The sequence below is a fragment of the Paramisgurnus dabryanus genome, chromosome 4, assembly GCF_030506205.2.
Source record: "Paramisgurnus dabryanus chromosome 4, PD_genome_1.1, whole genome shotgun sequence".
Lineage (NCBI taxonomy): Eukaryota > Metazoa > Chordata > Actinopteri > Cypriniformes > Cobitidae > Paramisgurnus > Paramisgurnus dabryanus.
In genome coordinates, this window is record NC_133340.1 from 3,723,204 (window position 1) to 3,748,689 (window position 25,486).

The following is a 25,486-nucleotide window of genomic DNA, read 5'->3' on the forward strand; positions in this document are numbered from 1 at the left end:
TTTGTGCCACCATACTTACTCGTGTAACAGAGTTTAAATAGGGAAAAGTGTTTGGTGGCTTATAAATTCATCCCTGTTTGGATCCTAAAGGAATGAATGGGGCTAGGCTAAATGCTAACACATTCACGATGCGCTGTACAAAGATTAAGTGCACGCATTGAAAAAAGATAGCTATGTATGAATTCATCTAAGTTGAGGTAAGAACAAAGTAAAATATAAAAAACTGTGGTGTTTTCCTTTAATTTCACAGAAATGAGAGGTACGTTTTAAATGTACTGAAGTTCCAGATTGAATACATTTCTTTTGTACACTGTAAAAAGTTAAAGTTGGATCTACTTAAACAAATTACTTAAACTGGTAACACTTGAAAATTAAGTTGTCAACTTTAAGTTGAAAAATTTTAAATAAAATTAGGCGTTACCAATTTAAGTAATGTTTAAATGTTTTTCACCTTTAATTTTTTCATTTCAAGTGAAAACTTTAAGTTGACAAAACTTAATTTTTTAAGTAATGCCAATTGCAGTAATCACGCAGTTACGTTTTACAGTGTATCTGGACATTTGAGAATAGGTCCAACAATATGCTTGGCACTTGCGAAAAAATGCGTCTTGAAATGATTAGGGATTAAAAAGACTTAATACTGTGATTGAAGGAAAGCTAAGTAAGTTTGTTTTTGGTCAAGAGTTAAGATTGATTCTACACTTAAGTAAGACACAATTATCACATGTGGTTTTCATATAAAAAGTCTCCACTTAAACAGGAATGCACCAATGCGCTAAACATCACATGACTGCCTCACAAATTGGTCTCATCCCATGATGTGTCGTTCATACTCTTTAATACTTTCCTGACAATCTTCTCCAGCTCTTTTCGTGCCTTCTGCTCTTCGTCAAGACTTCGCTTCATTCTCTTGTTGTCCTGGTAATTAAAGAGTATCCGGGTCACGGCACCAGATTTTAATATTCGGCTAAATAGTATCACATACACTGTCAGAAAAATGGTCAAAATATGTACCCCAGCTGTCACTGGGGGAAAAAAGGTCCTATTAGGTACAGATATTTATACATTTGGTATCAATATGTATCTTTGAGGTACTAATATGAACTATTTAGGTCCAAAGCTTCACGTTTTAAAAGAGTTCCCCCCCATTGACAGCTAGGGTACATATTTTGAGCATTTTTTCTTTAAGTGTAGGCATAGACCAAGTTTCTTGCTCCATATGTACTCACCTGCTTAAGTTCTTGTACCTCATCCCTTAAAGCATAAACCGTATCCACCAGACTCCTACAATGAACATAAATGTCAAATGACCAGGAATCAAACAAAAACACAGTACACATCTACAACAACTAAAAAAATGGTGTTTGCAATGAGAAAATAATGATGGGTAACCTTTCTTCAATTACGGTTTGCCCGTTGCTCTTTGTCTCCTCCACAATGATTTTTTCCTCTTCAGGAAAGAGCATGTGTGGCCCGGACTCTTTCCTTGATCCTGCAAGAGATTTAACAATTAAAGATTAACTGATCGGTCGTTTCAGTCTTAAATAATCAACTTTTTATGTTGAAGGAATTAAAAAGGTGAAAGAAATATTGTTTTAAGAAGACAACAACACAGAAAAAAGCATATTTGTCCTCACAGGCTCCATCGTGTGGAACGCAGAACACAAGCAATGAAAAGACCCCTCTTCTTTTGTGTGTAACAAAAAGCTATTTACATTTATGTAAATAAATAAACAGATCTTGACATCAATATAAAAAAATAAAGGACTTATAGTAATGTTTAAATGAGCAGCAGCTCTTACGGGATATAGAACCCATTCTGTTAGTGTAAGTTATCCATATACTGTCATAGTCGGAGTCTTCTGATTGGTCAGAGGGAAATCCACTGCCACGGAAACCCACAGCATCCACACACGATCGGTCAACATCAGCCAGTACATGATTATGCATCAAATCAGTGCCCAGCCATGCTAATAAGGGATGGGGGAGTAAACCAATCAAATTGAAGGGGGGGGGATTGGGGCAATGGACCAAATCAAGAGTAAAATGAGGAAGAGCCGGATAAAGCCGAATAAAATATATACAGGAACACAAAAAAAAATAAAAAAAATGGTAGGACAACATAAGGCGACAGAATGGAAAAAAGAAAAGGAATGAAGGAAGGGAGAGAGAAAAGATGAATGTTAAAAAGCAGAAATAATCATAGATTAATTGATTAACCAAACGTCGAAATTTCCCACATAATTTATTCACCTTTATGCCATCTCTGATGTATACGGCTTCCTTTTTCAGTTGAACACAAATAAATAATTATATAATAAACTGCCGTGTTTGTTATCTTCTGTAACTCATGTCAAAACAATGGTAACTTCGAACCTCACTGGTCTTCTGACTAATAATGATATGCATATATTTTATCACAATACACACGAGAACCAATAAGATTTAAGTTATTAAAGTTACCGACGTGCTGCTATACTTGAATTTAACGCTTATTGTCACTAAATAAACTTTTTTTAAAGAACACATATTATGCAAAATCCAGTTTTACAAGGTGTTTGGACGATGTGTGAAAACAACAACAATACAAATAAAAAATAAAAAACGGCCTATAAATTTATTTAAACCCCATTAAGCCAAAGCAGTCTCCTCAGACATGCGGTTTTGATTCTCTTGTTAATGTGATGTCACAAAAACAAAGCTCCACCCACAACTACTGACAGACTGGCTAATTTATGGTGTTTAATTAGACCCAAAAGTCGCGCGCACAAAAACCACACGCAAGCGAAAGATACGAGCACGCAGAACACTATTCACGCGCAAAAAAACGTCCTCGCGAGCGCGCAGAACACAATTCACGCGCGGGAAAGCGTCCTCGCGAGAGCGCACCTCCCCTCAGCGCGCACATGCAGTCACGCGAGCAAGTGCTTGGATGAGCGCTCGCTCGACTCTCTCTATGCTCTCACAGCTGCACCACACGCGCTCGCTCGATCAAGATGAGTTTTGGGACTTTGGGGGCGGGACATTCACTGATGTGCACGCGACTTTTGGGTCTGATTAAACGCCATACTAATTTTACCCAAAAGCTTTTCTAAATGTGATTAAATTCTAAATGATTAAATAGTCGTCTCGTCGCGATTGTTTGACTTCATCGCGATGATTCCAGATCACCGCAATGATTGCACATCTCTCTAAAAAAAAACACAAGGGGGAGCTGCAGCGCCTGTATAAACGAGACAGTATCAGATGGCACTCTTAACTGACAGTGCAACGTGATACATTGCAAATCATTCAATTCTTGTGTACTAATATGACCTTAGTAGGATTGGCTACTATATAATGGCTGTTCTGGTATAGTAGGGCTGTAATGATTAATCGTGCAAATGCGCATTTTCTCAATGAATGAATTACGGTGAAATCCCACCACATCCAAAAGCCAGAGGGCGCTCTAGTGCAAAACTCCAATTGTGCCACAGAAGAAGTAGCATTACGAACGCTATTCCAGGAAATGTCTACAGGAATATTTATATCGCTATTCTTTAAATTGTATTAGAAAAGGTATTTTCATGATAATAAAGAATATTTTAAATGATTTTGTTTAACGAGTGTTGCTTTTTTAAATGCACGTTATAAACGACTCTGACTCATAATGACTTTAGATTGATAATGACTTCCTACTGACCAAATGCTTTAGTACACGCACAAGCTGCCTTGGGCTTCAGAATCGACACACGATTAATCGTTACAGACCTATGGTATAGTCAGTTTATTTTAATTGCATTTTTATTTTCAGTTATTTTTCAGACACGTTATTGTGTTTATTTCTTATGAAGAATTTTCAGTATTTGAAAGATATATGTGTGTGAAAAACAAGCAAAAAAATGTATGAGAATTAAATGTCAAAGCAATAAAACAGACAATGAATCGGCAAAGTCCTAAAACAGGCAATTTATCATCGTAATCGTCAAATTTTTTTTATCAATTAACCGTCAGCCAAATTTCTTAATCGTGACAGCCCTACTATTGTATTCACGAAAATCTGATCTTTTTTTAACCAAAAGCATAATATGTGCCCTTTAAAAAAAAATCTTTCACTTACCTTTTACTTCAATTGACATTTACCAAATGAAGTCACTTGGATTACTTTAATGACGGATGCATGTGCTTTATAAATAATACAATTATTTGTCTTTGTTGGAGAAAGGAAGTCATGTATCCGGGATGGCATGAGGGTGAATAAATCGTAAGAATTTTCATTTTTGGGAGTTTAGTTAACACACTTAGACATTACGGTTCAGAAAAGTTGCTGCAGATGATCTTCACAAATAAAAGATTCAGTCGGTGGACTTAAATTCTGTTAAGCCATAGGATTTATTTAATTAGCGACTCAGCGTCTCGGTCACACATAGCCAAGTTGCAAATATATGCACAAACAAATAGACTACATACAAACATACATTGTTGGTAGGTATGTTTAGATTGTCCTTACTTGAGTTTAGCGTCTGTCGTGTTTTAGCACTCGTGCAGTAAGCCTCAATCACTTTTAGGATCTGAGCATCCTCCTCCAGAGCTGCAGTACCTGATGGGAGAAAAGATTACCATGGTAAAACAATGAAATAGCACTGATAAAGCAATGGGGTTATATACCATTTGTTTCACCAATTGGACCCTAACTTAATGCTTGCTTGCTTTATGTATGTAAATAAATTGAGTAGTCAGCTCATAAGTGACGGTATTACAGTGTCATCATGTTACATACTTTTCCTCAGAGTAAATTCCTCATCAGACGGCTTCCTCTCAGACTTCCGTTTGGGAAGAAGTTTCTTCATGGTTTTAGGACTTTTACTGAGATCCTGAAAGACAACACAAAACCCTTTATGAGGCCATGTGAATCATATTCAAATCCATATACACTATAATCCTTATAGGAAGTTCCAGCTTGTGTTTTATATGTATGCATTTGGGAGATGCAATTATGCATTCCAACTATACATGTTATCATTAAATGCATTTTTTTGTGGAAACGAACCTGTGAATTGGCTCGCCTACAGGAACACAAAAATCAATACCTCCTTGTAGCACAAAGCAGCTGAGGGTTTTAGTGGTGGTGCAGGTCTGAGACAGCTGAGACTCCAGGGCTTTTGTGTTTTGGGGGGTTCTAAGGGCCCCCACGGCATAACACTGTGAGGGGACCCGTATGAAGACAGGTGAGGAAGAGTGTGGTAGACCGGAGATCCGCTTACACCTCGATTCTCCGAGTGTCTGGATGGGGTCAAAGGGTGGGACGGCAGCTGAAGATGGATGAGAAGGTCAGACGAGAAACGTACACTAAATTTCAAACATGCATTATAAACGTATAACGCAATTTCTCACTGTGTGGCACGGCACGGTTTGCGATTTTATATTGCTGTTTCTGGCCGAAGTGCGTTTGGTTAGGTGGTGTAGATGGTCCAGCCACTCTTGAAAATCTTGCAGGTTATTACAAATCACCTGGATGCGGTCAATCAAAGGTCCTGCATGGGAACATCATTACGGCTCAAACATACAAATAATCCAAATTTATATTTGAAACGCATGTGAACACGTGTAAGTGTGAGGCTCACCAGATATTTCAAAAGCATTTTTGGTGGTCTCACTGTCCTCAATCTTATTAACGGTCATCCCTGCAAGAGGAAGCTTCCCCTGTGTAGTCAATCAGCCAATAAGCTTTCAGTATTTTGTAAGATCACAAAAGCATGACAAACAGAAGGAATGGTGTAGTATTATAATAAATTGGAAGTAGGAGCCTCAAGTTATTCTAGTATGGTAAAGGAGTGATTTACCTGATAGATGAAACCACTCATTCGAGGGCTGGCGGACAACATCAGGAGAATGTGAGGAAAAAGCAGCAGGTAGCGCTCGTTCTTCTCCTGAGGAGAAAAAAAACAAAACATAACTGAATGCCAGGAATATCTGAATTCCACAATTCCGGAATATTCCAAACACAGCAGCATTCCACATGGTCACTCACCTCAGCGCCGTGGTTCTGGATGAAGACCTGAGACATGTAAAGAACAGAACCCAGGGTCCTGATGTTCTCCCCCTCCCAGCCGCGGATGCTTTCTGTCAGAATCTGAAGTTCGAGTTCCTTCCTCTTCCTCACTTCCTGACACTGAGACTAAAGCAACAATGTAAACAAACAGCTCATCATTTAAAAAATAAATGACAAGTGAAGCAAATGAAAGACTTTAAACATGTGATAAAGACTCACCGAGAGGTCTTTAAATACTGTCATGCTCTTCTGAATGTCTGGATAATCCGGGTGAAGTTCCTGTGGAGAGCAGAAGAAATTGAGTCTGTTGACACACATCGGTAAACGCCCCTTAATGGTTTTTGACATGTCTGACGATATTTGTAAGATGCCAGTCCGGTCAACCCTGCATACAAACACACACAACTGTACCTCCATGTGTCGCTCCATCTCTTTGAGCAGCGTGGGGTATTTTTCCAGCCTTAGGAAGGGTTTGCTTAAGCCTGTTGTAAGTGTGAGAATTCCTGGACTGCAGGCACCTTTATTTTCCATAAACTCCCCTAATTCTTCGCTGAAAACAAACACACGCAGATGTCAGGGGCAGAATGGATTTATAACACAGCTATGCAGAAAGCATAACATTTCACAAGGGTAAGCCATCGTTAGTTATAAAATACTTAACCAGTTGTATGCTGTGAGTGACCAATCAGAATTAAGTATTACAGACAGCCAGTGCAAAAAGAAAGACTGTATGTCCTGCCTAAAGCTGTCCTGTTTTATTATAGCATGTATAACGAGAAGAGGATAGGGCCTAGAACTGATCCATGTGGTACGCCAGAGTAACTTGATTCCTAAATGTGTTGTTCTTTTGATTTTTCTGTGACAGTACCTTAATCTTAACTTCTTTAGTAAATACACTAATACTAGTATATAGCTTGGAATTGGAGTATTGCATACTACACTGCTTTACTACTAATAATGAATACCTCCATGTTCTCCATCCTATACTATGTTTATAATATAGCTTGGAATGGAGTACTAAGTATTACATTATTTAATAAGAAATGACTCCATGTAACTTCACATACAATATCCTAAATTATATTTAAAGCTGTCGTGCTTTGTTGTTTTGCTTTTCTGTGTTTTCTTTGTTTCTATTTCATGTGCGCTGCTTTTGTACGATGACAATTGTTAAAAGCTCTATATAAATCTAATTAAATTAAGAAAAATTAAAGCAACACTATGTAGTTTCCATGTAAAAATGACTTACAGCTCCCACATGTGGTTGAAAAGTGCAACAGTGCCTGGTATCAGACACTCTTTTGTAGGCAGGGGGAGGGGCGGGGCTGTGTTTCCTACCCTCCACCGCCACTTTCAGAGTGTGCTTGTAGCAGCTAGGAGGCTGCTCAGGTTGAGGCAACAGTACAATTTGTCCAGTTAAAAGTTGTTCTATCACTGAAATAATTTTAGAGACATTATTTAAAGGTAAAAAAACTACATAGTGTTGCTTTAAAGATGATGTGACCAACATATTGTAGAAGTATACATTATAGAGTTTTTGACCAATCCATACGAAATTCGAGTATGGCAGCTCACCCCAAGATTCTTGAGAGAGAAAGTGCATCACTAAGACCACCAATGACAAATCTGCCAACCACCTTCCCTGTTCATCTGCGAATGCGTTTAATGCCTGTGTTGTTTGTACAGTGAATGTAATGATTGCATGTTGTGTACTGTTATGCACCTGTGTTGCGTGAGAACATTAACAGCGGACGGATGGTTTGAACAGTAGGCCATGTACAGGCTCCTCATCTGAGGAACAAGAGACAGGAAAAAGCCTCCTATCCTCTGCTGGCTCTCTGGAACTCTGCACAAACCCAACAACATGTTACTTTAATTAGAAAAGGCGGAGGTTAAAGTTGCAATGTGGGACTTTAAGCCGCATCTAGCACTGTGAATTGCAAATCTCAGGCCACAGCTCGCCCCTCCCTTTCGAAGCGCAAAGTAAAAACGTAGTGACAAAACGCACTCTATAGAACAGCTTAACCATTTAGGGCTACTGTAGAAACATGGCGATTCGAAATGGTGACTTCTATGTAAGGGGACCTGCGGTGTAGGTAGATTAAACACTGTTCATTGTAAGGTAATAAAAACAGTACATTTATTTTTGTAAGGTCTTAATACGCCACTGATAATATAGTTAAGGATATTTTATAGCATTTCTTTCAAGTAATCCATTTAATGCTGCATTTACACCAGCCGCGGTAGAGGCATCAAGCGCGAGTGATTTCAATGTTAAGTCAATGTGAAGACGCATTGACGCACGTCTGGAGGTCTCAACGCGCGAATGAGGCGTTTAGCGCGGCAAACGCGATTCCGCCTCATTCGTGCATCTAGTTCACGCGAATGGCGCAAATTGAGCATCTGGCGCGATACGTGCGAATGGTGCTTTTTGTGCATTATTCGTTTCACGCGAATTTGCGTCTGACGCGAGTTGAAAAATTTTAACGCGCCGCGTTTACCAATCAGGAGCCTGCTTGCTGCTGTGGCGACAGCCCCGCCCGGAGTCACTAATTCAACATGGAGGAGATGCTTGATATTGTCCGTGAGCAGTCATTCGGAGCTATACGACACAAGTTCTTATTTCTATCGAGACAGGAATAAATAGGACCTCGCTTGGAAGAGTGTCAGTGAGGACATTGGGCAACCTGGTAAGTTGTAAATACACATTTCACCTTTTAGTCACGTGATGTTTATCGACCCGCTGCATTCCTGCCATTTTTTAAACTATTTTCCCCCTATAGTAATGTGGCCAAATACAAACCGGTAACTCTTTCGATGAATGCACGATCAACATCAGCCATCTTGCAAACAGACAACCGCATAGCACTTGCCCTTCCCACAGGAAGTGCATTTAGCCTCTGACGCGCGTCAAATGCTTGCTTTTTCCGCGGGGCTACTTCACTCTAGACGCGCAAATGCATTCAAAATGATCAAGCGGCAAACTAGACGCGGTAGAAACGATTTTTAAGCCTCAAACGCAGCTGGTGTTAACCAACGGTAAGTCCCACATTGCACCTTTAAATGATTGTTGAATTCCCCATAATTTACTCATGCTATCCCACATATAATTTCCTTCTTTCAGGCAAACAAATCATTTTACATTAAAATTACAATATATTCTCCTATATAAAAGCACATCCATCCATTTTTTAAGTAATCCAAATGACTCCTGTGGGTTAATACATGTCTTATGAAGAGAAACTTCATTAAAAGGAGAAAACAATATTTTGAGATCGTTGTCATATGTGCGTTTTATCAAAGTTACTTTGGATTAATTTAAATAATGAATGTGTGTATTTTTTAGAGCTTTGTCATCTTGACAGGAATATAATGAAATTATTTTTGTTTATCTAAAGATAGGAAATCACATCTGGGATGGCATAAGTGAGTAAAAATCTTAAATTCTGAGAGAATTTTCCTATTTGGGTGAACTATTCCTTTAACAGACATTGAGAAAAATGTATCAAAAATGTTCTTGTATAAACATCATGGGGCAGTTTCCTAGACATGGCTTGTCCTAGTCCCAAACTAAAATGCATGTTTGAGCTCCCCTAATTTAAAAACACCTTGCACTTACACATCTTATATATCAGTGCCACTGTTTTATCTCAATATGCACACCAGTATTGTTTTTGTAAGGTTGGTTTGTAAAAAAAAAACCTTAAATGTCTTAATTTAAATAAGGTCTAGTCCTGTCTGGGAAACCACCCACATATGTAATATTCTGGGGGTAAAAGGGCAAAGACAACAATGACAATGAACAAGAAGTGCACATTATAGCAGAATTACTGCAACTTGCCACTAGATGTCAGTGTGGGCTGATTAAGAGTGATTGAAAATGAGTGAGATGGTGTGTGGTGTGCAACCCCCTTACTTGATGCACTCCTCCAGTGAATGCACCAGTGTTTGCTGGAAAGAGCTAATGTCCTCTAGATTGCCAATGATGTGACTAATTTCTGACATGCTGAGCCTAAACAGAGAGAGAAAGAAAGAGATTTAGTACTCATATATTATTATATCTAGTTAAACTAGACTTTCTTTGTATTTGTACCTGTCTGTGGGCTGTAACGTTCTCAGATACGTCGTCAGGAGAGTCTGAAGCTCCTTACAGTACTCCGTCTCCGTCTGGACGATATTCTGTACTACCTGCACATTTGACAAGAATGACCAAAAACGTCAAGGGCCGTTTCCCAGACAGAGATTTAGCCAATCCCTAGACTAAAGTAAATGTAAGAGCTGTCAAACTGAAAACGACTCACACTGACATATCTTAAAATACATCAGCACTTTGTTTTGCTTCAAAATGCACACAAGTAATCTTTTTAGTAAGACATGTTTGTTAGAACTAGTTACATTTCCTAATTAAACTGAGGCTTAAACTAATCCCTGTCCAATAACCACCCCCAAGACTTTGGGAATGGGTCCGGGAAAGACGATGTCACAGCGTCCACATACGGTGGAAACCCAGCGTATGGCGATTTAAGGGATACAAGGAGCAAATACGTGCTAATATGGTTGTCACTCCTGAATTATGCAACATGTATACGGACAATAAATCTTCAATCTGACTAAAAACAGACCATGTGAGACGTCAAATCATCGATAAGCGTTATCCATGATTTGAAATAAAATGGAAAAATGGCTTGCTGGCACAATTAATTTAAGGAAGAAATCTGCATGGAATTAATTTGGATTTCGATATGGTCAAATTTTACTTGGCAATCGAGCCATAAATTGCATATTTGAACAGACTTGCAGACAAAGCTGTAACCAAAGCAAGTCTGTTAACTTATGAAGTGGAGTCACAAATAATAATATTGTCGTCATCTGGCAGCGATGGCCTGACAGCTGCAGACATTTTTAACAGATTTTCTTCCCTAACGCTGCTGTTATAGACTCAACTCCATCTGACCCCGAGGTATCATTTAGCCTGAAACAGACGCACACCATGCCCTATTCAGCCTAACGTTACTTTTTACGTCTTCAGAGACATAGGGTCGGCAGTCTACGCATAAAACATCAACAGTCTGACTCCATACTGTCAAACACGGCACATAACCAACACGAAGACGCAGACACTGCAAGCCTCGGGCACAGCTGTCCCGACAGTCAATCAGATGGAAAGCACGACCTATATTAGACTCAGGCAGTCTAGTCAGGCTTGATGTTCGTGCTAGAGGTTTGCGTTAGCAGTGCAAGGTCATAGGTTCGATCCCCAGGGAGCACACGTAATGATCAAATGAACCACAGATTTAGTAAGTGGCTTTGGCGTCTCCCAAATGCATAAATAAATGTTGTGATGATAGAATACAGGTCATTAATATCTCAATGTGCAAATAAAGACAGAGTCACACTTCATCTGGATGACAGTTATAGTGTGGTCAAACATAAACACACACACACATATTCACAATAACAGCTCAGTGGGTTTTGTAGCTCAAGGGAGGATGGGCTGTTGGATCACATCACAACAGGAAATGGAGCACAATAAAGGTCAACGTTTCCACAAACACACACAGAGCATGATACACTAACACACATTCAAAGATCTGAAAATGTCTTTCATTTGTTTATGTGCATTTGGCAGATGCCTTTATCCAAAGCGACTTACAGTACCTTGCTTCAATGTATATGCTTCAAGGAATATTCCATTTTCTTAAAAGAAAAATCCAGATAATTTACTCACCACCATGTCATCCAAAATGTTGATGTCTTTCTTTGTTCATTCGAGAAGAAATTATGTTTTTTGAGGAAAACATTGCAGGATTTTTCTCATTTTAATGGACTTTAATAGAGCCCAACATTTAATACTCAACTCAACAATTAACAGTTTTTTTCAACGGAGTTTCAAAGGTCTATAAACGATCCCAAACGAGGCATAAGGGTCTTATAGCGAAACGATTGTCATTTTTGACAAGAAAAATAAAAAATATGCTCTTTTAAACCACAACTTTCCGTCTAGGTCCGGTCCAGCGTGACCTAACGTAAATGTGTAGTGACGTAGGGAGGTCGCGTGTTACATATAACGCACATTTGCGGACCATTTTTAACAATAAACTGACACAAAGACATTAATTAGTATCATTCCACATACAACAACGTAGTAACGGTCCTCTTTCAACACACTTGTAAACACTGGGGCGGAGTTGCGCGTTCGTCTTCTGTGACCTCTTGACGTCATGACGTATTGCGTGGGGTCACATCACGCATCACGACCAGATCTAGACGAGAAGTTGTGGTTTAAAAGTGGATATTTTTTATTTTTCCTATCAAAAATGACAATCGTTTCGCTAGATAAGACCCTTATGCCTCGTTTGGGATCGTTTATAGTCCTTTGAAACTCAGTTGAAAAAAACTGTTAAGTGTTGAGTTAAGTGTTAAGTGTTGGGCTCTATTAAAGTCCATTAAAATGAGAAAAATCCTGCAATGTTTTCCTCAAAAAAACATAATTTCTTCTCGACTGAACAAAGAAAGACATCAACGTTTTGGATGACATGGTGGTGAGTAAATTATCTGGATTTTTCTTTTAAGAAAATGGAATATTCCTTTAAAGGTGCCAAAGAATGCATTGAAATAATGTGTTCATTTGTTATCTGATATTTACATAAGAGGGATGTGGCTTTATTAAATGCAAATATTATCCAGAGATGGTTTTACATGTACATTTACAACCCTAGGATTTGTCCCCCCCAAAAAATTGTCTATTATTACTATTATAAATAATTATGTTAAGCTCTGTTCTGATTGGCTGTTTCATAGAGCAGCTCCTTTAGTAGCTCTGTGTGTGTGCAAACAGACCTTATTATATACGAAATTTGAGGAATAATGAATTGTTTGAAGATTTGCTAATGAACGTTTCTGAGTGGTATGGTTGTGTTTTTTTTTCAGTATGGACCTGCAAAAAATAACTGTAACGTTAATGTAGAACTTCAGCCTAAGCGCTAGCATATAGCATTAACTAGCATATAGCGCTAACTTGCATGCGCAAGGTTTACATAAGGAGGAGGAAGCAATAGTGTTTGTGGTTCATGATATGTCATCACCATGTACAGAACTCTTATTATTCATCTATGACTAGATAAATACAGTTTTACATTTTACGGCACCTTTAATCAGTTTGTGTGCTCCCTGGAAATCTAACATATAAGCTACAGGAACACATTAGGTATCAGAACAATAAATGTTTTTATTATTTAATAAAACAAATACGTACAGACAGGTTTGTATGCGTTTTCTTATATAGTAGTTAGTGAAATATCTATTCAATACAAATTTCCCAGAAGCACCTCTTCCACCCTCTGGACATCATAAATAATCAACCACAAAGGCATGGGTATATCTCTTACCACATTATAGTATGTTTTGCAGAAGCTGGTGGTCTCAAACCCCTTGGGAGAACTCTTCAGTGATCCAGACTTAGGAGACACCGGTTTGTCTGTTTGAGAGAGAAAAGCCAACAAAATAAAAGGAGGTCACCTTTGACCAACATCTGGAATCATTTTGTTTCTGTTAGATGAGATATTAAAGTACATCTTTCCAGCAGTGAGCAGCCAGGGGAGAAATGTTTGATTTAGACACCCAAAAGGGGGGTTTATAGGAAAATATCACATATTTATTGCTTCGGCTGAGGAATGCATTTGAAAGGAGCTTGTAGAAGACAATCTGGACGTTTCTTATGGTTTAATAAACTTAATGATAATAACAAAAATCATTCTTGTCGATTATTCCCCTTGCTTTTGGAGTTGCCATTGTTAGATTTTACATTTAAAATTTTTAAAGATATTTTATAAACAAACTGTGATGTTGAAATACTGGTGTATCCAATCCATTTCTAGAGATCAGAATATCAAAGAGGCTCTTTTAAATTAAACTAGCATGCAAGTACCTAGCAACCACAGAGATTATCCTAGCAGGGATTATGCTTGGTATGCTCAGGGCTCAAAATTAACCTTTTAGCAGGTAGCACTTGCACTCCTAGAATTAAATGGTAGGAGCACCAGCAAAAAATGTAGGAGCATACACTGAAAATTAAAAGTTTGGGCCCTATTTTAACGATCTAAGCGCATTGTCTAAAGCGCACAGCGCAACGTCTTAATGGGCGTGTCCGAATCCACTTTTGCTAATTTTACGACGGGAAAAATGGTTTGTGCGGCGAGCGCATGGTCGAAAAGGGTTGCTCGTTTTTTTAATGAGTAATGGGAGTATTTTGGGCGTAACGTGCCATAAACCAATTAGAGTCTCAGCTCTCATCCCCTTTAAAAGGCAGTTGCACTGGCGCTATGTCTAATCCCTATTTAGATGACGGACTTTGTAAACTGAAAAACTAAAGGGAGGGAAGAAGATCCCAAGTTTAAGATTAATGTTAAATAATTGTGTTGTTTTTCACTTGTATTGAAATTGTTATTTTTTTATTAAAACCTTTAAAACCCGTTTTCTTTTTGTCATGAAGTAAAAATAGCAGGCTTTTAATTGCTTTAAATGTATGGCTATCCAGTAGCATCAAAGAATAATTTACAAGTATGCAAGAAACGGTTTGTACTCTAAAAATACTTTATTTGTAACAAACAGGAGATAAAGAATTTACAAACGGCTCTCTGCACGTTTCAGCACTTGGACAGCGTCAGTTTTTTTAAGCATGACCTAAAAATGTTTCTCATCCCACCATATCCACAGGTACACAGTCATCATATACAATAAATCCGTGAGGTAGCATTTAAAAAAAAACATTTAAAAACAGATGCATTTGTTTAAAGCAAAGCGTTTATTTACTTACCAGGCTGCATGTGAAGCAGTTCTTTTCGTCTTCTAACGTCTCATAATTATTCCTCATTTATGTCCAAGAGACTCAATAATAATCTTTTACATTCAATCCTTTAATCTTTCATATTTAAAAGCGTTTTTGTGCTGCTGCACATTCATGTATGTGATAAGCAAACCCGCGTTGTCATCCCGTTTATAGGCGCATATTACTAATGCGCTCTTTAAATAACAAAAAACATATTGCGCCATTGACTTTTGACTTTAGAGCAGGTTTTTGTTGGTCAATGGTGTAGTCTATTTTAGTTGCCTCAAAATAGCAATGCGCCAACAATGCGCCTGAACACACCTCGTTTTTAGACCAGAACGCCCATGGGCGCAAAAGGGGGCGCAAATGCATTTGCTATTTAAACAACGTGACGCTAAACGTGAAAATGATAATTGCGCAGGGTGGAAACTAGCAAAAGACACTTGAGTCGGGCATTGCGCTGCTTTGCCACGGGTGTAAGATAGAGCCGTTTGAATCAAACCTGATCTTAAAATATTTGCCACACACTTGACTTGTGCTTAGCCGATTTCTATGCTTAAAACGTGAAGATTCATGGGCCCCTATAAATACCATTTAATATTATTTTAAATGATTTATTTTAAATTCAGTTTTTATTTTCACAAATCCCATTTTTTCGGTTTTAATTTTTCTAGATTCTGAATTTTGACTTTTCATTTTCTCTAATGATTAATTACCTTCCCTTATCAAACAGCATGTTTGAATTCATAACATGTAATAATTTCTTTTCTTTTTTTAATAATCAAATAAAAAAACTAATACATTTTCATCAAAACATTGTATTTTTTGTGCTGCATAACGAAAGTACAAATATTTTGTAACCCCTTTCAAAACCGCTATAAAGACCACACAGAATACAATAAAGATTTTTTTTTTTTAATTATGCACAATATGTCCATTTCACCAAGTGCTTACTAAAGCTCAAAAAGTGACCATGGCTTCACACTCCAGTTTATTTTAGAGGAAACAGGAAGTGGTGTCGTCTTATTGCTGCACTTCCTGTCTTTGTGTTAAGATGCTGTTTCCTTCCTTTGCCTGTATGTTTAAGCTATGATGTCATTCTCAAGTATTTCCATTCAAGCTGAGCCTAATGCGCATTAAGGCCATTTCCCTATACATGTCTAGGAAGCATCTGGCATCAAGAGGTGTACATACTATTTATGTTTGGAATGGAGAACAGAAAAGGGTCAAGAGGTTTTGTCTACATTATAACGTGCGTACAATGAGATAAGGCTAGGTAAGAATTGGGTTAAACTTTTCCAAAACAAAGCCTTAGTACAGACATCTCAGTTTTCTTTAAGCTTGAAAGTCCTCATTTAATCACACTTTAAATGTGTATTTGAATAAGTCCAGCTAGTGCAGATTTCACATACTGCAAACGGACCATAAAAAACAAAACTTTTAAAAATCACCCATTTATTTCTAAGTGGGCTAAAACACATAAAGCCTTAAATGCAGATACAGTGTGGTTACATTTCTCATCTCCATACATAAAAACTCAGCAGGTCTTTTATATAAATGTTAAAAAACAGAAGAAAATCAGCAGGCTAATGGAATTTAAGCTTTCAACAAGTTTTCTCACTAGCTCCTCTGCTTTTCTTGTCAGTGTTTTAGAGGTTTACGAGTAACTACGAACAAAACCATCTAGTTAATTGTGACCCTGTCTGTGAAAACCAGCCTGAAGTCTTAAATCAAATTCTGCGATAATGAGCATCAAGGTTTGATTTCATCTATTAAATTCATGATCTAACTCAGTGAATATTAAAGATATCAAGATTATGTTTTTACAGAATGTTCTTTACATTATTTAGTATGAACAAGCAGGGTCACAATTTTGTCTGGTCTTGCACATGTCCAAATTCCTTTGCTGCACAATCAATTTCGCAGCAAAAACATTTAAAGTTTTGCTAGCGGCCAATACTTACCAGAGCCTTTGATCTCTTTGACATAGTTGCTAGGAAACCAGCCGGTTTTGCCATTGAGAGACCCCTCCCACCAGCCGCCATCCTCCTGCCGTGACACCTGGATGATGTCACCCTTATTAAAGGATAACTCATCCTCATTGGTCTGCTGGAAGTTGAAGCGAGCTTTTACAAGCACATGAGAGCCAGTGTTCTCAGACATGTCCTGAAAAGAGAGTAAAATATACAAGGAATTTCATATCACCACTGTTTATATTATAACATATTATACACACACACACACATTATAAAAGAAATATTTCCACTTAAAAAAGTTTATACCCAAATAAACAATAATATATAATTATATATTTTCAGGCACAAGGGCTGTCCGCCTGATAGTGGCCATCATTTTAAGATCACATGACCTACATATGGACACTTATATGTAGTTGCAGAATAATTGTATTCAATGCATTTTTCCCACAATGTCTTCTGTAACTGATAATGATTGCTTTGTGTGATGCTCACCAAACTGCGGTACTGGTTGTAGTGGGGTCTGGAAGATCTGCTGTGATTGGACGAAACGTTCTGCGAGTCAAAGGACTTGATCCGTAGAGAAGATGAGTGACGTAAACGCACAGGATTGATGCCACCACCACTGCAATCTACAACCATACAACACTGTTCAACAAAATTTATTTAAGAATATTGTAAATATACACCTCTCACTTGAATATCTACAGCTAGCTACAGCTATTAATAAACTTATGAATTCAAGCCATAACTATTGTCATAAACAACACAGATAATACTTCAGCAAGCTTTTCTCACAGATCTCACCTGAAGTTGCTTTGTTTAGTGCCACTAAACAATTCAAGACATTGGTGAAGCTCTGTCCCTGCAGCAGGTCGCTGGGCTCAAATACCTGCAGAAAGAAACATGCCATTAAGTATACAGAAGATAACAAATGGTGTTTAATATTCCACAAGAAAATGAAGGATTGACTTGATTTATGAAATATCTTTCAAGTAGTTTTTGCACAGTTACTTAATAATGCCAAACAAATGTCCCAGTTTCTGAAATAATGAAACAGTTGGTTAAAAAGAGATGTAGATGTTTATTGCACGGCTCGTTGGAATTCTTGATTCTGATTGGCAAGTCACAACGTGCAGGTTTGTTATTCACAGATAACAACCGCACAAAACTAATAACACAGAATAACCCAGGTACAATTTAATATTAAACAAAAATTAAATATGTTATTATAAGACATTGATATATGACATTATATTTACAAATAATTAAACTAAATGAGTATTTGTGACTTTTAAACGTCTTGTCGTATTTTAAAACCAAAAATAAACAGGTTTTCTTAGTGGAAGGTTTGCATTTGTTAAAAATGAGCAAATAAAATACTTCAAATCAATATTTACTGTTCCTTACCTTACTTGTAATGTAAATAGCCATGTAATATTTCAGGCAGCGAGTTGTTATCGCGAAATAAGTTCCTTCAGTGTTATAGAAGACCCTTCGCTAAGCGTCAGGTCCCAAAAACACTGTCAGGGCTTATTACAACTGATAACAACCGGCTGCCATAGACAGCTTCATTGGACGTACGTGCAGTGACGCGATTACGTGTCTGGTCAGAACTTTACTTCCAGCCTACATTTTTTTTTAATGGTCTGACTAGTTGCTACACTGAACCCTTGAACAAATACCTTGTCGAAAATAACAATTCCTATGTAATCTACGTGTTGTTTATTTTGCTATATAAATAAACTACTTTTTTGCGCCTGATGCTGCATGCCGAAACATTACATCTACCGCCGGTTACTTTTATTTCATGTTTCTTAAGTGCTACAGAGGCTTAGATATTAAGTTTTTGGTAGACGTTGACAATTCTTAGTATTTTTTTCTGAAAACCCTCAGGAGATAAGGGTATTTATCCTAGAATAACATAGGTTTTAGGCATTTTAGGAGTAAATGGGTTAAAATGACTTTTTTGTTATTGATTCTTAGTGGAGTTTACCGGAAGTTACGGGTGTTTCACAAAAGCTGTTTGCTTATGTGGTTACTGTTGAAACCGTCTATACATTATCCCTTAGTTAAACAATAGTCATGCATATCAGGGGACCCCCATATCTTGGAATAATTTAAGAGTTCATCTACTAAAATATAACATAATATCTGGTGTGGAAAAAACATTTAAACAATTATTATTTTTTTTTATTAAAACACACTTAACCTAAAAATGTTGTCATACTATAAAGCTAAAAAAAAAGTCATCTGACACAACACTTATTCAATATATTTAAATTAACGTAGAATTTAGGGATTAACCAAATTTTTAGCAAATGAACTGAGTGTTCGCCTGGGATTTCCACCTATGGGAATCTATTCATCCGAAAACAGCATAAAAGCATTTTCGGTGAAAAGACGAATAAGTAAAAGGACTGAATAAATTTTACAATTTTAAAAATAACGTTTTTGATGATACAATTAAATAGCAACAAGCTTAGCGTGAGAGGCACGCACGCTTTATAAATGCAGCAAACGTGTCGGCATTACAGAAGCAAGTGTGTGAAAAGATGCTAAATTTTAGCTATTTTCGGATAGTTTCTGTTGCGGACATTTTAACCCAAAAATTAAAATTCTGTTTCTGTCATTTACTCAAATCTGATTCTAGACTTGAATAACTTTCAGTTGTTAGACCTCAACTTTCTGCCCAATACAGCTAACTACATCTGAATGTGCACGCAATTTTTGGAAAGTTCAAATGTGACTTTCATTGTCATATGCCGCAATATGCAAAACAGCAGAACAGCGACACCATTAATAAAGAAATTTGAATACTTTATCCAGTGTTTCATCAATTCCCAAATACAACATTAACAAAAAAGCACATTACAACAAGTCACCTGGAAACAAATTGTTCAAAAAAATACCAGTAGTTAGCTTCCTACCAATTGTACTATTTAGATCGAATTACACATCAGAGAAATACCATGCAAAGAAGACTTAATCTTACATAGAGAGTGGAGGTGATATGTGACACTGACTCAAAAAACCAGGCTTATGTTACATAATCTAATTATGAGCATTAAAATTAGATTTTACCCATTGATTTCATATTGATTTCTATCTTTGACACGATCTTACCCAGTCAATATTAAAGACATCAACGTTATATATTTTCACAGAATGTTCTTTATATAACATAGGATGATTTTCTACATTTTCATATTTGAAAGAACCTCTCCCAAGTTAAAGGAATAGTCCATTTTCTTCAAAGAAAAATCCAGATAATTTACTCACCACCATGTCATTCAAAATGTTGATGTCTTTCTTTGTTCAGTCAAGAAGAAATTATGTTTTTTGAGGAAAACATTGCAGGATTTTTCTCATTTTAATGGACTTTAATAGAGCCCAACATTTAATACTTAACAGTTTTTTTCAACGGAGTTTCAAAGGACTCTAAACGATCCCAAACGAGGCATAAGGGTCTTATCTAACGAAACGATTGTCATTTTTGACAAGAAAAATAAAAAATATGCTCTTTTAAACCACAACTTTTCGTCTAGATCCGGTCTTGATGCGTCAGCGTGACCCCACGCAATACGTCATGACGTCAAGAGGTCACAGAGGACGAACGCGCAACTCCGCCCCAGTGTTTACAAGTGTGTTGAAAGAGGACCGTTCCTACGTTGTTGTATGTCAATTGATACTAATTAATGTCTTTGTGTCAGTTTATTGTTTACAATGGTCCGCAAATGTGCGTTTTATATATGTAACACGTGACCTCCCTACGTCACTACGCATTTACGTTAGGTCACGCTGGACCGGACCTAGACGAAAAGTTGTGGTTTAAAAGAGAATATTTTTTATTTTTCTTGTCAAAAATGACAATCGTTTCGCTAGATAAGACCCTTATGCCTCGTTTGGGATCCTTTATAGTCCTTTGAAACTCCGTTGAAAAAAACTGTTAAGTGTTGAGTTAAGTATTAAATGTTGGGCTCTATTAAAGTCCATTAAAATGAGAAATATCCTGCAATGTTTCCCTCCAAAAACATAATTTCTTCTCGACTGAACAAAGAAAGACATCAACATTTTGGATGATATGGTGGTGAGTAAATTATCTGGATTTTTCTTTTAAGAAAATGGACTATTCCTTTAAGATTCTCCATAAATGTGTCTGTGTGACTCAGGGAATATGGGAATGTAATTCTGCTAAGCTAGGATAACGTGTGCGTGCGTGTGTGCGTGTGTGTTTCTGGCTGGCTCCCAGGCTACCTGCTGGACTGTGAGCCATCTGGAAACTGAAGACCAGTTCTGTGATCTCTTTCCAAAATAAACTGCCTTAAAATGGGCCTGCTTTGAAACCTAATCTGAAATTTAAGGAAGGGGTCACAAAAAAGTAACTAGATTTCTGTCAGATAGTGCTGTGGCAGTCCTAACTCAGACTCTAACTGAGTCAATGATTTGCAAAGGACTGGTAGGACAAACCAGACACTGGGAGAAAAGTTATGTAATGTGTAATGTTCTTGCGCCACTAAATACCTTAAGGAACATTAAAATTATGACAGTTTGCCCAAACACTCCCGGTCTGTAAAACTGATAATATTGCCACAAAATGAAACCATTGGTTGGTCCTGTATAGCTCAGCGGTAGCAGCGCAAAAGGTCATGGGTCGAACCAAGGGAACACAAACTGATAAAAAAGAAGCATTCCTTGTAATGCACTGTAAGTCGCTTTGGATAAAAGCATTGGCCAAATGCATAAAGAAGCTGGATGGCCGGTTCGAAACATAAGAGGGATTGACAGTATCAGTCAAAAACGTAAAGTATTATAACATTTAAGTGAATAATATTACAAACACAATCATTTATAACTTTGAACAGATGGCCACCACATACTGTAAATGAACACACACCTTTTCTTATCACCTCTTCACAAACAACTCTACATTACATCATCTCCCATCACTGCAGTGAGACTAAATGTCTTCCTGCTCTCTCTCTCTCTCTCTCTCTTTCTCTCATCAACCCAGCCACCCATCCCTGCCTTCTGCAGAAAGTAGTTAGTGTGGAGTGCCTCTCTTTATTCTGCCCCGTGCCAAACCCAAAAGCACCAATAATGAGCTGCCTGCTTCTGCCCATTCAAACACACACAACTCCATTTACCACAATGGAGGGCTTGTCTCAACCTCTCACAGCTGGCTTCAAGAACTGAAGACACAGCCACTCCTGAAACACACAGCTAAACGCATACAGAGCCGTGACTGTTTCACACGACTACACTCGTATAAAGCAACATACGCGCACACTGGCCGTGGGCAGGAATGCCTTAGTTGCACGATCGGCTTGCCAAACGTTAATAACAAGCACAAGTGTTTATAAGAAAAATAACTGCTGGATTACCAAAAACACCAACAAGAAAAGACATCCACTGATGAAACAGCAAAAATTGCATTTGAAATAGCATGCTAACACTGCACATTTGAAAGAAATTGAGTTTTATTATTACACAGATATCTTCCAAACAGTAAATCACAGGTCATGTGACAGTTCAGCGCACTATAATGTGAATGATGTATGGCCGCGTACTGTGCACTGTGCAAGACACAGCATGCATACAGTCAGCAGTATGCATGCAATGCAATAGTAATACAAAGTAGGGTAAAAAACAACCATTTATGCATGAACAAAATGGGCAGAGCTGGATCTGAATCCAACTGCTTTTATTTCCAGCCACAGGGAGAAAAAATCTGTGTGGGTGAGGGTGGATCTCATCCAATCTTACAGCAACCGGGTTAAGCATTGAGTGTATCATGTTTACAAACATGAAAATGAGTCAAGTAACAGAGGTTTGTTACACCACATGGCAATTTTTTACCAAAGCACATAACTCGATGAACAAGTTTGGATGCCTCTGAATAAACTGTACTTGACATTATTGCCAAGCACAGTGCCTGTTAACAAACAGGGAAAGTGTTTGTTATGAAACTGAGATTTGCACATTCCTGAAAGGTAATCTAGCCGCATAAATTGGGGTGAAATGACAAAACTGACTGAATAAAAGCCTTTGCGAGATAAACCAAGTTATCATACATAGAAATAAAATTCTGCCGTTCAATACAGACACGTGCATTATATGCAGCACTGCCATGGTTACAAACAAGTTACTTTGTTATATTGCTGTAGTAACTGATTGCTAAAACCAAAGCACATTGGAGTTTAATCCCAGCTCCAGCTGAGACTCACCAGTCTAGCAACCTGATATCCTCTAAATTACTAAATCGATCATCAGAAATAACAATAAGCATGCAAATGATATGCACAACTGAAAACGGGAGCACACACTTACCTCTATGTGATATAGTGCACACCCTTTGACAAATTCTTTGATATTACTCAAACACTCGCTGTCCTTCCTCGGGTCCTGATAGACCTGAAAATAAAAATAAACCCTCTCTTGGTTTATGCTTTCAAAAACACACTTTAACGAATAAACAAACAGTTACGCGACGTGTTTGTTTATTTCGGAGATCATCGTCCGTTCCTGAAAAAGCCACTTATTATCCATAGGGAAGTTGGCGGAGAATAGCGGAAGTGACGTCAGATAATGGCTCGCGGTTTGAGAGGCATGCTGGCGCATGCAAACATTACCTGCCCTGTCAGAGCAAAGTCTAATATATAACCAAAGTGCTACGACAGCTGCACGTTTCGTGATGGGACCGTTTAACAATGAAACTTGACATTTGATTGCATTTATTCACAGTTTTATGAGCATAAATAATTTAAAAGAGTTATGCGCGTGGTGCGACATCTCCAATGGAGAATTTAACGTTAACAGATTTCAAGGTGATGGTGATAGGACGCGGTACTATGCTGTTTAGAAAAATCAACGATGGTTACAAAGAAAGGTACTTGCTAGGAGTAACGTTACGAACAAATTTAGACTCATTTATAGAAAGCATATATTAATATACTATATAAAAATTATAAACAGTTACAAAATGTGCCTGTTAATAGTATGAAAAATATTTTAATTGTAATTATTAGTTGATCTATTGAATCTTTTAGATTAATGTTTACAATTAAAAGATTGCATATTCACATTCAAGTTACCAGAGTATGAAAATCTGCCAATTTAATATAGATAAAGCTTAGAAATGTCAAGCCAGTGAATTTAGTAGATTTCTGTTTATAACAATAAAACTAAATTCCCCCAAAAATCTCATCACAATAAACAAAACGACCCCAGTCAGTAAACCATACACTGTCCCTTTAAAATGGCCCCTTTATCCGTTATCAATCAATGGCGGTCGACTCTTTTGGATGCGCTCCAAAATCAATTTCTGTTGATACTAGCAGCCACGCAAATGTGAGGTGCATTTAATAGTAACATTAGATAAATTAACCACTTGTGTACCACTACCTTTGTCGATTTTTACGAGTCTGCGCAAAAAAACTGCCAGTTGTATATGAAAATTATTAAGACCGATAGGAAGCGACTGTCTGACCCACGAAAACACACTGGGTTCACGTATGCTTTATTTGTGTAATTTATTCGCGCAAATATTAAACTACCTGGAATCAAGACCAACATATGTCTTACCGTATGTGTCGAACCGGGTCGCAGTCTCTCCAGTAGTTTACACAAAATCACTCCATCTCTTAAAGAGGACTGTAGAAACCCCTCCGGATCTGATAATGTCTTTTTGGGCGATTCCAGGACCCCCAGCGTTATTAACCATGTAATGGTCTGCTCGGCCGAATTCATGATCGAAAAACCTCAAAAAAGATGATCCATAAGAAAGTTCAAGGCGTATGGCTATATAAAATGACAGATCCACAGCACAATGTAATCCACAGCACAGGATATCTGGAGCAGGGATGTGATCCCTCCTTTCCCAGGATGTTGGAGATGACGATTTGCTTGGGTTTATCCAGCAGGTCCGGTTTCTTTCTCCACTTCTTTTCATGGGCCAGGATGTCAGCTTTAAACTTGTCTTTAAACCAAAACAAACAGTCTGCATTGGTTTTCCCTATTTGACACAATTCAGTACTTGGACACATAATATTTAAAGTACTTAAATAAAACAAACAAACATTGAAGTATGACAGTATTATATGAACTGAATATATTAGGAAAAACATATTGTATTATTGTCTACTGGTTGAGAAACAAAATAATTTTGTAAAATCTTAATTTTCTGACAGAAACAATAAAAAAACTTGTATCAAGTGGGTGCAAATGTAAAATAATTTTCTATTGAACAGCAAATAGCAGGTGAGCGCAATACAGCAAAAACCCTCGTGATATTTATTAAATGTGGATATCGTGATATAGGCCTATACTTAGAAGTTGTTTGCTTTAAATTGGATTTGCTTAGATTTACTTTACTTTGAAAAATTGTTGTTGTTTATATATTTTAATAAAAAAAATATTAATTTGAGGGGGAAAAAATCAATATCCCACATCCCTAACCCACTACCTGAAATAATACTGCAGTATACTTGAGTATTTACTGTAATATTTTCTAACCTTACCATAGTACATTTTAAGTATTTTTATTAGCAATTTATTACAGTCTATCAATTCACTATAGATAATACGAAATACTGTAGTTTACATCAACAAAGTATACAATATATTACAGTTAACCCGAGTAAATACAGCATG

General features: G+C 37.4%; 1 protein-coding gene across 3 annotated transcripts; it reads right to left on the minus strand.

The window, feature by feature from the left end:
* Positions 1 to 24,703, minus strand: LOC135746611 (rho guanine nucleotide exchange factor 7-like). 3 transcript variants are annotated; one of them, XM_065265241.2, is made up of 22 exons: positions 24,419 to 24,703; positions 23,165 to 23,248; positions 17,642 to 17,726; positions 17,330 to 17,466; positions 16,823 to 17,024; positions 13,420 to 13,508; positions 10,125 to 10,219; positions 9,948 to 10,043; positions 7,755 to 7,877; positions 6,443 to 6,581; positions 6,251 to 6,310; positions 6,011 to 6,157; positions 5,823 to 5,909; positions 5,604 to 5,682; positions 5,374 to 5,513; positions 5,070 to 5,291; positions 4,760 to 4,853; positions 4,490 to 4,579; positions 1,803 to 1,970; positions 1,393 to 1,492; positions 1,230 to 1,284; positions 1 to 918 (listed from the first exon to the last, which is right to left on the minus strand). In XM_065265241.2, the coding sequence occupies exons 1-22, from the start codon at positions 24,581 to 24,583 to the stop codon at positions 796 to 798; spliced, it is 2,580 nt and encodes an 859-aa protein (XP_065121313.1). In that variant the 5' UTR covers positions 24,584 to 24,703; the 3' UTR covers positions 1 to 795. The 3 variants fall into 3 exon arrangements, with proteins under 3 accessions (XP_065121313.1, XP_065121316.1, XP_065121314.1); XM_065265244.2 differs by lacking the exon at positions 24,419 to 24,703 and having other exon boundaries at positions 2 to 918; positions 17,330 to 17,482; positions 23,165 to 23,393; XM_065265242.2 differs by lacking the exon at positions 1,803 to 1,970 and having other exon boundaries at positions 4 to 918; positions 24,419 to 24,701.
* Between the last annotated feature and the right edge of the window lie 783 nt (positions 24,704 to 25,486).

Bases quoted from the DNA above. Each gene is read 5' to 3' on its own strand.
- LOC135746611 (XM_065265241.2), bottom strand. From the start codon at position 24,583: ATGAATTCGGCCGAGCAGACCATTACATGGTTAATAACGCTGGGGGTC. The intron at 17,025-17,329 runs GTGAGCATCACA...CTCTCTTTTCAG, and splicing joins ACAACCAGTACCGCAGTTTG to GACATGTCTGAGAACACTGG. The intron at 1,285-1,392 runs GTTACCCATCAT...TGTTCATTGTAG, and splicing joins CAAACCGTAATTGAAGAAAG to GAGTCTGGTGGATACGGTTT.